Here is a 15,827-nt window from a genome sequence, read left to right on the forward strand (position 1 = left end):
CATCATTCCTGTATCTATAGAATATCCAAATTAGTGAGTAAGGTTGACCATATTTGTTTAAAACGACAAGTCTTGCATTCTGATTTTTGTTGCTTCTGTATACTTTATTCACCTTGACTGACTAAAGAAAGATGGCACTGCTGAGATAGGGTTTAATAAGCAGATTTACAGAACCGTAGTTGGAAATTGTGTTTGATGTTGTATAGTTGATATTTGCATGTAATTTTTTTTGATAATGTTCTTTCATTTACTCTAATGCCATCACCCAAATTTTCTTCGTTTTCCAAAGTACAGGTTACGAATCCTGCAATTGATCCTCTTCGAGAAGGATTGGTTATGTCTCTTGAAGTGAATATAGGGAAGAGAGGGAATTTATTGGAAATTGGGCCAGAGAATGCTTCACAGGTATCTTAGCATACATCTGTAATATTTAGTTTGTCATTGCCATATAACACCTGTGGTTTTGTTGTCTTTTCTTGCCCTCGAGATGATGGTGTGTTTTGGAGCAGGTTATGTTATCCAGTCCAGTATTGAATGAAGGGGAGCTTGAATCATTACTAAAAGACTCCCAATTAAAACCACAAGTATTACCTACATTTTTTGATATAACTAAGGGCATTGAAGGTTCGTTGGAGAAAGCATTAAATAAGCTTTGTGAAGCGGCAGATGAAGCTGTTAGAAATGGTTCCCAGTTGCTTGTTCTATCAGACCGTTCAGAAGCACTGGTTAGGACCATCTAATAGCACCTACTTCTTTCTACAAAATATGGTTGTTATATATAAGCAGTGCTGTTTTTCTCTTTTTGGTGAATAATAAAAGCAATGATTTGGTACATATATAATTAGATGACCACAAGACATGATATGCTATTGTTTGTGCAAGCGATGATGACAAGTCCTTTGCATTTTTTAATTTAATTTTCAATTCAAATTTTTGTTTTAAAGTCTTTTTCTCATATGCATTGTGGAGCTGTTTTTTTCTTTGTATATATGAAGTGATAAAGACCGTTGAATTTGTGAACTTCCTTTCCATTTATCAAGTGAGGCATTCCCCTTATAGTTATGAATCCTCGCTTAACTTTCCTTTTCCTTGACTAGGCACCTACCTAAAAGAGCTCTCCTTGTCAAATGGTGGAGACACTCGGGCACAACTCATCTTGTATCTTGGGCTCTGCAGGAATCTGATAGGAACTTGAGTGTGGGGACTTAGGCACCCCATAACACCTAAGTTCCTATTAGAATTCCATGATTCCTACTGCAACCTTGCTCGTATAAATGCTCTCCCAATCCAATCTCATAGCATTCATTAGAAATACCATATAATACATATTTCCTCTTTCATTACAAACATTTCACCCAAACACACTATTCTTTATACTATTACTACCAGCAAGTACAGACCCATGCTGCTTCCCCACACAATAACTAGGTTGTCATCATCATTCCTTTTCTTTTCACCTTAAAACTTATTTCTCTGCCATAACCTTCTACAACCTTAACCTGACTGTTACCTCCCACAATCTTAAAGTTCTCTTGCTGCTTCACAACTGAAGTGCTACTAATCTCATATAAGGCAGAGACATGGCCTAAAAGATGCCTAAACCTCATATAATCTACTTGGCTACTTGAGTTGTCCTCAATGATTGTTCATCTTTCCCAGACGGCTAGACCCTAACCATATATTTTTTCAATGTGCAAACAACCCATTATAAATCAAGAAGGAATATAATGAATTCCGTGTGTTGGGAACACATGTGTATACTTATTTATAATGAAAAAGAGATACAATAAGAACGAATAAAATCAATATCTAGTACCATTCCAAGGAGAGAGAAATCGAGACAAAATATGAGGAATTCGTGTGTTAGGTACACACCAGTATGCTTATTTATATTGAAAAAGATATACAATAATAATAAATAAAATCAATATCTAGTACCTGAAATATAACTTTTATCTTGGAAAATGTGATCTTACTGTAAAGAGAATAAAGGGAGTTGAATATCATATAATGGAAATGTTAGAAACACACTTTTTGGTCATATTTGTGAGTATGAGCATGTTTAGACAAACTTCTTCATAAACACTTACATGAGAGAAAAGTAAAAGAAAAATAAAATAAAATGATCTTCTCCATAAGCTAAAATTAGTTTATGCAGAAGCCAATTTGTACAAACTATATAGTTTCTCTAAATTCTTATTTGTGCATAAGTCTTTATTGCCGAACTAGTTCTCAATCCTTCCCCTTTGTGGTTACAGTAGCATGAAGTGAAACATTATAAAGTACAATGAATAGTGAATTTCCAGGATATTTGTGAGCCTAGGACTGATCAACTAACTAACGACTCTCTACCTTTTTTCCTATTTTTCGGCTACATGTCTTATTTCTCTAATTATTTGAGCCCTAACTAACCTACTGTAACTAACTACTACTATGGGGGTTCCCTAACAATATCTCAATAAATAACCTCGATCCACTATGCTTGGCGAAGCCACAAGAGATTTGACCTAATAATAGAAAGAATGTCAAAAAGTTTTATAATATTCCTTTCTTTATATGAGATCAATATTCTTCATGTTTATGTCCATCAAATTCCCATTTTTGATGAATATTGTAAATAGCTGGCAACTAGTTTTATTCATTTTGATTCCCTTTGTGAAGTTGGTTCTTTAGTTGACTTCATTTATACATATGTAAGGCCTATCTAGTGATAGGAGCTAATCTTTGGCTGTGCATTTGTGATATCAAGATTGTTTCATTTTTAAGTCTAAGTTTAACCCTCCACTATGATTGTATGGTCAAGATGACCTTTCATGAGAGCATGAATTCTTAAATGCTTCCTCTATTACATATAATACATTTTTGGATGTGTGTATCTGATCTAATAATGTGTTCCCTTCTTTTGTTCCTAGGAACCAACTCATCCGGCCATTCCAATTCTTCTTGCTGTTGGTACTGTTCATCAGCATCTAATCTTGAATGGCCTGCGAACATCAGCTTCAATTATAGCAGATACTGCCCAGTGCTTTAGCACTCATCAGTTTGCATGTTTAATAGGATATGGTGCAAGGTTATTTAATGTCCTCTTTCACATCTTTGTTAAATGTAGTGTTTTCATTTGTGGTTTCTTTGTTATTTTAATTTTATATTTGGAGTTTGTTAGGTGATCTAATTTTCATTTATTAGTCTCAATGTTGCTGGGCCTAGTATAGATTAAGGAATTTTATTTTCTGTTTTTATGACAATGTACAAATACTGTGTACCCATACATATAATTCATTATCTAATAATGATACAACCAAGGATATAATTAAGGAAATAAAATGCATGGAAATCCATAATTCCTAGAAATAAACTTTTTTCTATATTTGTATCTATATATAATTAAAGAATATGTGTAACACTCCCCCTCAAGAATAAGAATGTATTGCATTTGAGCCAAACTTGTTACTAATGTATTCAACATGTGAGATTTTGAGAGCTTTATTGAACATGTCTCTCAATTGGTGTTTAGAGCTAACAAAGTCATTGGTGATTTACTCTAAGATCACCTTCTCTCTAACTAAGTGTCAATAAATGTATTTGGTCCGCTCATGGAAGATCGAATATGAGGCAATGTGGATGACAACTTGATTTACAATATGTGTCTCTTTGTTTCTCTATTTGATCATATTCCCTCCAATAGGAACATTATATCCAAAAGTGGAGCTCATATCTAATGGTAGTCCTTCCCAATCAGCATTAGAATTAGAGACAATTTTGGCATTGCCTTTGTTTTCATATATAAAGCATTCTTCATATATATAACATGCCAATGACTATCACAAGTAGCATTAAGGAGTTGAATGACCATGCTATCAACAAAGATGATGTTTGGTCTAGTAAGGGTAAGGTAGTAAGTATGCCTACTAGACATTGATGTCCTTCTAGTTCTTCCAATTGCTCCCATTGATTTGAATGAAGCTTCATATTGACATCCATAGTTGTATCACTACAATAAAGCATGTTGGTCTTAGTAAAGATGTTCAATGCATACTTTCATTGGGAAATGGCAATGCCATATGGAGATTGAGCAACTTTAAGAAGTTTGAGCGGACCCAAAAATCTACTTTCTAAGATGGTATTAGAGTCTATCCTAATAAAGTTTGTTGGATCTATTGTAACACCTACAATTGTACCACCTACAAATATATCTCATGCTCAAGATGTCCAGTTTTCAAAGGGAGTGAGTGTGTTGAAGATTCTATGTTGACTAAAGATAAGGCCAAATTATAGCATATAAGTGATTTCAAATCTCACCTTCAAGCTGATTTTGTGAAGTTGAGTTAGACTTAAAATTCACTTTCTAAGGAGAAAGTAGACAGAGTTCAATAATCATAATTAAGGATAAACTCTTCAATAGGGTTATATTACAACATAATCAAATTTCGTTGCAAAGGAAAATAGGAAGGTTAGGTGGTAGTAACATTGCTAATAGGTCATATGGAGCCTATTGTTGGAGGATCAATAGGTGAGACTTTTGTTGAAAGTTATGTGTGCCCATGGTAGATGATTAGTGGAGGTAGAGTAGAGGCAATAGTTGGAGTCAGAACAATGGGTGGAGCATTATTAGGACCTTCTTTAATGGTGCAAAAAAAGAATAGGCTGGCCACTAGCAAAGATGGTAGCACACTGTAAGAAGTACATCACCCAAGAAGCAAAGAGGAACATTCTTGGGAAGGAGCGTGTGAATTGTGTCATCCAAATGGCAGTTGTTGCATTTGGAAACTCAATTCTTTTATGGTCTATGGGAGTTTAATGAAAGATACCCTACGAGCTTAGAAATGACTACAACTGAGAAGACATTGGTGGGTATTATAAGCATGCAAATTTTTAATTCAAGAGACAAACTAATTAGAAATTTCATTAATTTGAAAGAAAACATCAGATTGTTTTTTCATTAGAAAATAAAAAATACTCAACTACAATGAGAATAATCCATAAAAAGACACAAAATAAAAATAACCGTAGGTTGGACAAACTCAAATAGGACCTCAAATATCATCAAATAAAGGTGACAAAATAAAACAAAACACTAAAGATGACATTGACAAAATAAAACAACTTAGGTTTTATGTTACAGTTGTATTCTTACATTTGTCTTGAAGCCATTTTTTCATTTAAACCGTTGGAGGTCCCACATTGATTAGAGATAAAGACATTTCACAGTATATAAGTGGGTGCAAACCTCACAATATAAGTCAGTTTTACAAGATTGAGTTGGATTTAAAGTCCACTTCTTAATATGGTATGAGAGTCATTTTAGAGTCTATCATAGTGAGAGTTTGTTGGGTTTATCAGACCATTATCAGACTACCCATTATCAGACCGTTATTAGACTACCTATAAATATACAGTCCCACGCACAAGTTGGCAGTCTCGGTGCGAGGGGGTGTGTTGGAAATCCCACATCGACTAGAGATAAGGATATTTCACAGTATATAAGTGAGTGCAAACCTCACCTTATAAGCCGGTTTTATAAGGTTGGGTTGGGCTTAAAGTCCACTTCTTAATATAAACTTGAATAAATATAATTTTTCCCCACACTAAACAGTTGCTTACTGGTGTTAGTGAAATTAACTCAAATAGGATCTCAAATATCATCAAATAAAGGTGTCAAAATAAAAGAAAATACTAAAGATGACATTGACAAAATAAAAACAACCTAGGGTTTATGTTACAGTTGTATTCTTACATTTGTCACGAAGCCACTTTCTATTGAACTTGAATAAATCTAATTTTTTCCCCACACTAAACAATTGTGTACTGGTGTTATTGAAATTAATTCTACCTTGCAAGTTGGTGACAGCAATGGAAGATGGGAATCATGTGTAGATAAATCCATTTACCTTTTCTTATGCATAGTGTGATATATCTGTTTTGTTTGTTTCAGTGCTGTGTCTCCATACTTGGCATTGGAGACATGTCGGCAGTGGCGTTTGAGTAATAAAACTGTTAATCTGATGAGGAATGGAAAGATGCCGACTGTATCAATTGAACAGGCACAGAACAACTATTGCAAAGTTAGTCCTCTAATTCAAACCACTCTTTTGGCTTTATTTCAGATGCAAAAGTAATAAACTTAATTCTTTTTTCATTCCTCTTTGTATATCTATTTGTAATTATGATGGCTGTGTATATTCCCAGGTTATTTAATTTGTATTTTAATTAGGATAAACATAGGAGAGCTGGATCGGTTGAAAATGAAAATAGGACAAACACATTTTTACAGAAGGGGAAAAGTGAATCCAGATTCCAGAGGAGAATAATGTGAGATTGAAGATAAATAGATAAAACTTCACATAAACCAAGAAAGACCTGGTTACTTCATCTCAAATAGGAGTTAATCCGAAAAACTTGAAATAATTTGGTGGGTTTGTAGTACAAATACTAACCCCCCTTTATAGAGTAAACCTAAAACAAAATAGTGAAAATCTAAACATATTAAGGGAAATATAGTAAGTAGGTTACAAAATGAATTTTCCCTTCAAATTTTAACATTTGTAAACGTGGGAAAGTAAAATGAGTATAGTAATCTCATATATCTATTATTTTATGCTAATAATCTAGGTCAAATATGAGTATAGTACAAGTAATATTAGCATGTTTAATATGTGTTTTTGCATGCATTTCAGGCTGTAAAAGCAGGTCTTCTTAAAATTCTTTCCAAAATGGGCATCTCATTGCTTTCAAGGTAAGTGATAAATGAAATAAAGGGCAACTAATGCCAGAGACTGCTGGTATATTTTTTTTTTTCAATAAGTAGCTTATCTATTGTTTTAATAGTTTATTTTCTTTTCTTTCCTTACTGACATGCCTTTGGAAAATGTATTTTTCAATTCCTTGTTTATAGTTACTGTGGTGCACAAATATTTGAAGTCTATGGATTAGGAAAGGAAGTTGTTGATGTTGCATTCAGAGGAAGTGTGTCTAAAATTGGTGGATTGACTTTTGATGAGGTGAGGAACATTACTGACTAAAGCCTGAGAATGAAAATTCAAATTGTTTTGATACTATACTAGCAATATAAATTAGTTCATTGTGCCTAATAACACTTGATCGTCATTGTTGTTAGAGCTAGCTACACATCACCCAGTTCATTAGACCTTTCCTTTTTTTTCTTTCAACTTATTTGCTCTTTGAAACATTTATCCTATGTATCATTTTGTGAATTTATCAATGTTTCCGAAAAGAACATTGTCACATTTTCTGTAGTGCATTTTTTTACATGCATTGTATACACAATGCGCTTCAGTCTCTTAATAAAATTTTCAATTCAGTTTCCTTTGTATTCCTTTACTGAACATAATTCAGAAACTGTTGAAAGATTAGACAGTACAGTGTACAGTAATATGTACAGTACGAGGAAAGAATGAACTGACTTTTGTATCAGAGTGTTATCACACACAGTAGTTACTTTAACAGCTACACTTTTAATAATTGTACTGCATCTTTGACCTTATAAAATTTTACGTTTGTCAACACCCTGGGTACAATTATAAATTATTTCTTTTCCACAAGAACTTGTGAATGTGTTCAGGTACAGAGCATCAATTCGAGAGTGGACTTGTATTGGTGAATTTTCATTATAACGAATATCACTTACTTTGAAACTCTTCTCTTCTGATGCGGTGCAGGTGGCTAGAGAGACTTTGTCTTTCTGGGTGAAGGCATTCTCTGAAGATACAGCTAAAAGGTTGGAAAATTTTGGATTTATACAGTCCAGACCAGGAGGTATGAGTTCAGTGCTGATTCTCGTTTAAATTTAAGGAATCAGTTTTCTTTATCAATGGAGTTGCATTCTTAGACCATAGTATTGTTCTGGGTACTATATGAATTGACTTTTTGATTTACATTCTCAAAGGGGAGTATCATGCAAATAACCCAGAAATGTCAAAGTTGCTTCACAAAGCTGTTCGTCACAAAAGTCAAAGTGCCTTTTCAGTTTATCAGCAATATTTGGCTAATCGACCTGTGAATGTGAGTCCTGGAGATCCTATTTTCATGCTGTTAAAATTCATTTTATTATACAGCTTTATGAGAGATATCTATGGTTCATTTCAGGTTCTCCGTGATCTTCTTGAATTCAAGAGTGATCGTGCTCCAATTCCTGTGGGGAAGGTTGAACCTGCTTCATCAATTGTTCAACGGTTTTGCACTGGGGGCATGTCACTTGGAGCTATTTCCAGAGAAACTCATGAAGCAATTGCAATTGCCATGAACAGAATAGGTGGAAAATCAAATTCAGGGGAAGGTGGCGAGGTAATATAATAACTTTGATTCCATTCCAGTATAACTATGGGTATTATTAATACATTAATATTCAGTAACATGCAATTTTTATTTTTTTTGCATTTTTATTTCTAAACTAATTTGCATTTCAACTATGATCCAATGTATTCATGTATTGCATTCAGGATCCTGTTCGCTGGAAACCACTTACAGATGTTGTTGATGGTTACTCGTCAACTCTTCCACACCTTAAAGGTCTTCAAAATGGGGATACTGCTACCAGTGCCATAAAGCAGGTTAGTTCACTCAAAATTAAAGCATCTTAATCAACTTTTTTGACTATAGTAATGTTATTATTTCAATTGTGTAATGCTGGGAAATACGTTGGATGGACGTACTAAGCCATTTTGTTCTTTCTCTAATTAAAGTATTTTACCATTTTACAATATCTTTATAGCATATGCTATCTTGAAGCTAGTATTCCCTGCTGAATGTTGACATTTAATCAACATAATTATATACTTTGATCTGATTTGTTTAGCTGATACCTTGCATGTATGTGATTTTAATTTGATAGTCATGAATTAGTGCCAACTTTTCCAATTGCCAGTTCCCTGCAACTATGAACCATAAAAAGCCATTGTGAAGTAATTCTCTTTTTCTCCACTCACCCTAACCTAAGTATGGGAAATGTATTGTGTGTTCTTTTCTGTGAGTGCAATATGATTGTTGGGGCTGCCAACATATGATCTCCTTCCTTGCGCTATTAGCTTAAGAATCCAGATGCTGGAAGGAAATATTGCAACTAAATTTTTATGTAGATTAGGTCATATATCTTTTCTTACATTATATTCTTTGGAGGGTGTGATTTTCATTTTGTGGACGAAAGAAGTATTCGTTCCTTTAAAAATTCGTGAATACAAATTTAGTTCTTAATCTAATTGAATGGCTGACTAACCTCCATAGTCAATCAATCTGCCTGATTTAAATAGTATTTATTATAAAATTTCAGGTAAATGTTATAGTCATATAGAAATTGTGGTAGGAACTTATAATCTGATTAAACATTTTGTGTTTTCCAGGTTGCTTCAGGAAGGTTTGGTGTCACGCCAACATTCTTGGCAAATGCTGATCAGTTAGAAATCAAGATTGCACAAGGTGCAAAACCCGGTGAAGGTGGACAATTGCCTGGAAAAAAAGTTAGCATGTATATTGCTAGGTTGAGAAATTCTAAACCCGGAGTTCCTCTTATATCTCCACCTCCTCATCATGACATTTATTCTATTGAGGACCTTGCTCAATTGATCTTTGATCTTCATCAGGTGACACTCTTGCTTGCTTTATTCGTTTGTTTCGGTCGAATGAAATTTAGTAATTAGGTACTCAGGAAAAATCTATGGTTGAACAGGTGAATCCAAAGGCAAAGGTGTCCGTTAAACTGGTGGCTGAAGCTGGAATTGGCACTGTTGCATCTGGAGTTGCGAAGGGGAATGCTGACATTATACAGGTGCCTATTTTGACCTGTAACCCATTACATTTTTTTAGCTTCAATTTATATTTCTCGGATGTACATTTCTCCTTTGTGAAGCATAACATAACATATCATATGCGATCAATTTCCAGATTTCAGGACATGATGGGGGAACTGGAGCAAGTCCTATAAGTTCCATCAAGCATGCTGGAGGTCCTTGGGAACTTGGTCTTACAGAATCTCACCAGGTCATAATTGAATCTTGAAATTGTGTGATTAAAATATATTTTCATTATTTCTACCTAGTTATATGCTATTTGATTGTGGATGATTTTTCTAGCAGACACTGATTGAAAATGGACTTAGAGAAAGGGTTATTCTCAGAGTTGATGGTGGATTTAGAAGTGGAGTTGATGTCATGATGGCCGCAATAATGGGTGCTGATGAATATGGGTTTGGTTCAGTGGCAATGATTGCTACTGGATGTGTTATGGCCCGCATTTGCCACACCAATAATTGCCCAGTTGGTGTTGCCAGTCAGGTATTTAGAAGACTGATTTATTATTTAATGCTTAAATATAATCATTACTTGTCATTTGTCTAATATGAATTTATCATTGCATTTCAGAGGGAAGAGTTGCGGGCACGCTTTCCTGGTGTTCCTGGTGATCTTGTCAACTACTTTTTGTATGTAGCTGAGGAGGTATTTTGGGGCACTTTTGATATATTTCAAGTTCAACTAGTTTTCCTCTTTTCGGACTTATTGTTACTGATTTAATTTTCATTTACCACTTCGAAATTTGGATTATGTAATGATTTCTTCATCCTTTCTAGAATAAATATTATTTTTTTTATCAGCTAAGAGGCATATTGGCACAACTGGGTTATGAGAAGTTGGATGATGTTATTGGCCGGACTGATTTGTTGCAACCAAGAGACATATCTCTAGCAAAAACTCAGCATCTGGATCTGAGTTATATCCTCTCTGTACGAATTGTCTATATATCATATATATCTTTCCTTTCTTTTCCTTTGACTTGAGTTATCTGCATCTCTACTTTTGTGTGATTAACCTTTCATTTTCAGAGTGCTGGGTTATCTAAATGGAGCAGTACAGAAATTAGGAACCAGGAGCCTCATACCAATGGTCCTGTACTGGATGATGGTTTGCTAGCAGACCCAGAGGTAAAACAACTATAGATGTTATTAAAATTTAAAACCATTATTAGCGTCCTTTTTTTCAATATTTCTTCTTTATATTAGTTTGTATGTCAATCATATTCAGTGCTCAAAGGCTAGGACTCCGTCTAATTTCTAGTTAATTTTATCTATAAGCCTCATATGCTTAAAATCATCATATAATCTTAAGATTGTAGACAGACAGGATTATGACTTTCCAGAGTTTGCACTTGCCATCATTCTAAATTTTAGTTATACAAATTTTATTTTCTGTTATATTTCTATCTAGTATCACACGTGAAGAAAAATTCTGAACCTTTTGTCCTATTCCTCTTAAATAATTACTTTCACCAGGGTAAGAAGGTCCAGTAATTATTCAAATTTATTTCCCCTCTAATCTATCACAATTAATAATGGGGATTTTTTTTAATTGTATTTTAGTGTACACATTTTTTTACCTTTTTTGCCCTTTGCTCTCTCTCCATTAACCAATTTTTTAGTTTCTATAATCTGTAAGAAACTTCCCATAATGAGCAGTCATAATGAAAAATTAAAAGTATTTGTATTGTTATAATTATAACAATTAATAAAGAAGAAATTTATTTTTATGTACACACTTTATTACAATTGTGTTCTTTACATTTTGATAATTATTTACAACAATTAATAGTGGGGATTTTTTTTAACTGTTTTTACATTTTTTTACTTCTTTTTACCCTTTGCACTCTTCTCTCCATTAACCAATTCTTTAGTTTCCATAATATATAAAAAAAAACAACGGGCACACGTGATGAAAAATTAAAAGTTTTTTTTATTGTATAATTATAAAAATTAATAAAAAATAAATTATTTTTTATGTTAATAATTTATTACAATTGTATTTTTATATTTTGATAATTATTTTTCATTATGATAATAGTTGTATCAATTTTTTTAATTATAAAAGAATGGACATACAATAATGAAAAAGCGTGTATTTCTACTAGTATACATTAGAAGGTGTGCTATTTATCTTCTATTTTATATTTTTTTCCCTGGAGATGATTTCATAGTTCTCAATGTTTCTTTATTTAAACAAATGTTATTCTTTGATTAAAAAACACTTAACAATTAATGTCTCCTGAAGTTAATTTAATTCATAAAAAGTGTCAAAAAGGTGAAAATTGAGAGTCTGAAGTGTTGGATGGGGAAAGTATTCCTACTTCACTCTCTCATGGAGCCAAATTCCCAGCACCTCTAATTCTGAAACGTGCTTGTTTTTCCCTTTTTAATTAACTGTCTTATGTTTTTGAGAAAAATGGGAATGAGATGTGGAAAATGTTTGTATGTGCTTTATAGGAAAATATCACACAAGGCAGAAATATTAAATATGTTATTTCTCAGATTGCAGATGCCATTGAAAATGAAAAGGTGGTTAGTAAGACCGTAAAAATATATAACATTGATCGTGCTGTTTGTGGACGTATAGCTGGTGTCATCGCAAAGAAGTATGGTGACACCGGTTTTGCTGGACAATTGAATATAACGTAAGATGTCTTAATTTGCAGCTTAAAATCCAATATTTGTATTTAAATTAAGTTAACAAAGATGTTCTCCCTGCTTCCAGATTTACGGGAAGTGCTGGGCAGTCATTTGCTTGCTTTCTGACACCTGGAATGAACATTCGCTTGGTAGGAGAGGCTAATGATTATGTTGGGAAGGTATCTTGCTAAAACTCTTCTGCTTTGCGTTACCTAAGTCTGATTCAGGAAATTAAACATGAAATGTGTGACTATGATGAATTTATTTAGTGATGAAGAGTGTGGGACCTGGTTACTTGATTATTTTATCCTAGTCTTGTTCTATATTTAGCGAGGTACTGTACTCAATCAGTAAAATTCTTGACAAATTTCTTCTTTATTAAGCGAGGATATGATGCTATAGTTTTTTGCCAAGTGTAATTAAGTTGTGCACTATAGGGTTAGCTTGAATTAAGACCCCTTTTGTGACTATAATGAATGAAAATGTTTTTCTTGAGGTTTCTGTTCTGAATTGTTTTAGTTAGATACTAAATTGAGGCACATTGTTCTGATGTTTATTTGTGACTGTTGCCAGGGCATTGCTGGAGGTGAATTGGTTATCACTCCAGTTGACAAGACGGGGTTTCAACCTGAGGATGCAGCTATTGTAGGGAATACTTGCTTGTATGGGGCAACTGGTGGACAGGTCTTCGTTAGAGGGAGAGCTGGGGAAAGATTTGCCGTCAGAAACTCACTTGCTGAAGCTGTGGTTGAAGGCACGGGAGATCATTGTTGTGAGTACATGACAGGTGGCTGTGTGGTTGTCTTGGGAAAGTGAGTAATATTTCTTATCCAAGCCTTACCATTCTTTTCCTCTTCCCCACCCTGCTTTGTGTAATTAGGTTTGTTTGTTTGAACATTTCTTTTAAGAAAAAAGTACGTTTTTAATAAAATAATCACTTTAGAAATTTTTATGTTTGGGTAAACATATTTTAAAAAGAAGTTTTCTTTTATTCTGCTTCTGTTTCTCTACAATCACTTTTTCAAGCACAAACAAATAAATCTGTTATTTAGGAAAAATTTGTGGTATACTGAGGCTATCACTTATTTTATACGTTAATAGAGTGGGTAGAAATGTAGCTGCTGGAATGACTGGAGGATTGGCTTACATTCTTGATGAGGACGATACTCTCATTCCCAAGGTTTGTGCGAGAGTCCCATTTCACTGTACTTTCTGTTTTTCTATTACTAATGAGTGCATGCATGGCTATTGAAATTCTTTTCCTTATCTTGATTCCCTTATGATTTGGGAAGCATTTTCAACTGCTTAAAAACACCATTATACTGTACTACTGTTCGGAGATCTTCCTAAATCTCACAAGTGCCTTTGCATGAAACCCCAAAACTTCCTTTAAAACTTTACTTGTAAGTTCTAACTAATCTTATAGCAGTAGTTATTTAGTTTACCTGAAGTTTTCTTAACCACAGAAACGATTTTAGACCACCCATCCCCCTCGGAAAGAAATGCTTCTAAAACATAATCATAATATCTTGAAAGCCCTTTATTTGGTTGAAGGAGACCGTGGTATTGCTTTGTTATGCTAATATCTAAGATCCATCCACAGGTAAACAGAGAAATTGTAAAAATCCAACGGGTATCAGCCCCTGTGGGGCAGATGCAACTGAAGAGCCTGATTGAATCTCATGTTGTAAGTCCTCCTATTTAATTAACAAGAATTTATGCACGTAGAATCATGTAGGAAGAATTTTATTGTTGTTTTTAGAATTTGATTCAGTTGATTATGATAATGCACAAGTAAATTTGATCCTCTCTCTATGAAGGAAAAAACCGGTAGTACCAAAGGTGCGACTATTCTGAAGGATTGGGATAAGTATTTATCACTATTTTGGCAGCTGGTTCCACCTAGTGAAGAGGATACCCCTGAGGCAAATCCCAAGTATGACACAAGTAGCGCAGAGCAGATCAGTTTTCAGTCTGCTTAGGGTACCAATGGGAAGGTTAGATTGATTACGATAGGCTATGTCCCTGCTGTGTACAGGAAAGGGAGAGGCTAACAATAAGGTGGGATTAAACTATCGCTTCAAATCATGGTGCTGCATTGATTCTCAACATCATTTTTGCCAGCACTAAAACCCACCTCAAGCATTAGCCTTCTCTTACCTCAGTTTTTGTATAGCCCTGTCAAAGAAAACCTGTAAATAAAATGCACTTCATTCCAATCTTACGGACGCTGAAAATAAATTACTCGGTGAAGTCAAAATTTACCATCAAAATCTCTATTTAATAAAACATGATGTGATACTAACATTGGTCAAATATTGGCGGGTTTTGTTACATTGCTCATACAATACTTGAGATGAATTTTCAATAGCTTCCAAATCTTCACTTTTATCCCCACGTTATATCTACAATTGTTTGTTCCTCAATTATTTAAATATGGTTTAACCTATGTCAACATAACATCTTTTAATTTTGTTATAAACTTTAGTTTTTGAATAATTTAAAATTTCTGAAAATTTTCTCTTATTACTATTTAACAATGTATATTCAAATTCATCACATAATATAATATAATGGTAAATAACATATTTACACATACATGCCATTTTATAGGTAAAAACTGATTAGTAATATGTAATATACTATGAAAAAGTTATTTTATATTAGTTTTGAATCGTGTAAGAATAGAAAAAGCAGAGTGATAATTATAGGTTGTAACATATATATTTCTAAGTAAAATTTACTGTTTTACCATTTTTTAATATATTACAAAATTATAACTAATGTATGGGTAAATAAGTTATAAGTATTTGAGTAAATTATTTTTAATTGGAATGCAATATTAAACGTAAATTATTGAATGAAAAGTAAGAATACAATGCGTAATTATATTGTTTATATTAAATAATAAATATATCACTTGATCGAATTATGTACTTAAAATATAATCTAACTATTATTCTTTATTATCTTTATATTAATTAATATTTTTCTGTTTTAGCTCTTTATTAATTATAATTAATAATAAAGGCTAGAGAATCTATAAGGATTTTAAAAATAGCAATTATTTTAAAAGAAACAGAGAATTATATTTGCATGGCTAAAAATATATTTAAATTAAAAATATACAAAGAATCACTGACGTCACACTGTATTAAACCATCTGAGAACAATACAGAAGTAGAGCCTCTTGTACATGTGGGCGCTTAATTAACACTCTGAGAGTACGGAAAATTGTTCACCAAATTCATTGTCCTTTATTGAATATCAAAAAGAAACTTTTGCTCTTTTTGTTCTGGGATTCGGAGAAACATCGTTTATGTTTTCCACACCCTACATATTCCATGTTACGTTGTTCAATGTTCATTTCAATTCAATATTGACG

At 33.3% G+C, this 15,827-nt stretch overlaps 1 protein-coding gene across 2 annotated transcripts in view; it reads left to right on the forward strand.

The window, feature by feature from the left end:
- Positions 1–14,812, forward strand: part of LOC137813970 (ferredoxin-dependent glutamate synthase, chloroplastic) — a 29,442-nt gene extending 14,630 nt beyond the window's left edge. For both annotated transcript variants that reach the window (XM_068616477.1, XM_068616476.1), the window contains exons 11-33: positions 295–405; positions 510–725; positions 2,913–3,070; positions 5,933–6,062; positions 6,675–6,733; positions 6,893–6,998; positions 7,677–7,773; positions 7,904–8,019; positions 8,104–8,301; positions 8,457–8,567; positions 9,354–9,593; positions 9,680–9,778; positions 9,895–9,990; positions 10,086–10,283; positions 10,371–10,445; positions 10,601–10,729; positions 10,829–10,927; positions 12,305–12,447; positions 12,528–12,621; positions 13,016–13,254; positions 13,544–13,622; positions 14,046–14,129; positions 14,263–14,812. In XM_068616477.1, the coding sequence (XP_068472578.1) occupies positions 295–405; positions 510–725; positions 2,913–3,070; positions 5,933–6,062; positions 6,675–6,733; positions 6,893–6,998; positions 7,677–7,773; positions 7,904–8,019; positions 8,104–8,301; positions 8,457–8,567; positions 9,354–9,593; positions 9,680–9,778; positions 9,895–9,990; positions 10,086–10,283; positions 10,371–10,445; positions 10,601–10,729; positions 10,829–10,927; positions 12,305–12,447; positions 12,528–12,621; positions 13,016–13,254; positions 13,544–13,622; positions 14,046–14,129; positions 14,263–14,424 (3,039 nt within the window). In that variant the 3' untranslated portion in view covers positions 14,425–14,812. The remainder of the gene's footprint in view (positions 1–294; positions 406–509; positions 726–2,912; positions 3,071–5,932; positions 6,063–6,674; positions 6,734–6,892; positions 6,999–7,676; positions 7,774–7,903; positions 8,020–8,103; positions 8,302–8,456; positions 8,568–9,353; positions 9,594–9,679; positions 9,779–9,894; positions 9,991–10,085; positions 10,284–10,370; positions 10,446–10,600; positions 10,730–10,828; positions 10,928–12,304; positions 12,448–12,527; positions 12,622–13,015; positions 13,255–13,543; positions 13,623–14,045; positions 14,130–14,262) is intronic.
- Positions 14,813–15,827: the final 1,015 nt, after the last annotated feature.

This window comes from Phaseolus vulgaris, chromosome 1, assembly GCF_051622355.1.
Source record: "Phaseolus vulgaris cultivar YP4 chromosome 1, ASM5162235v1, whole genome shotgun sequence".
NCBI classification, from domain to species: domain Eukaryota; kingdom Viridiplantae; phylum Streptophyta; class Magnoliopsida; order Fabales; family Fabaceae; genus Phaseolus; species Phaseolus vulgaris.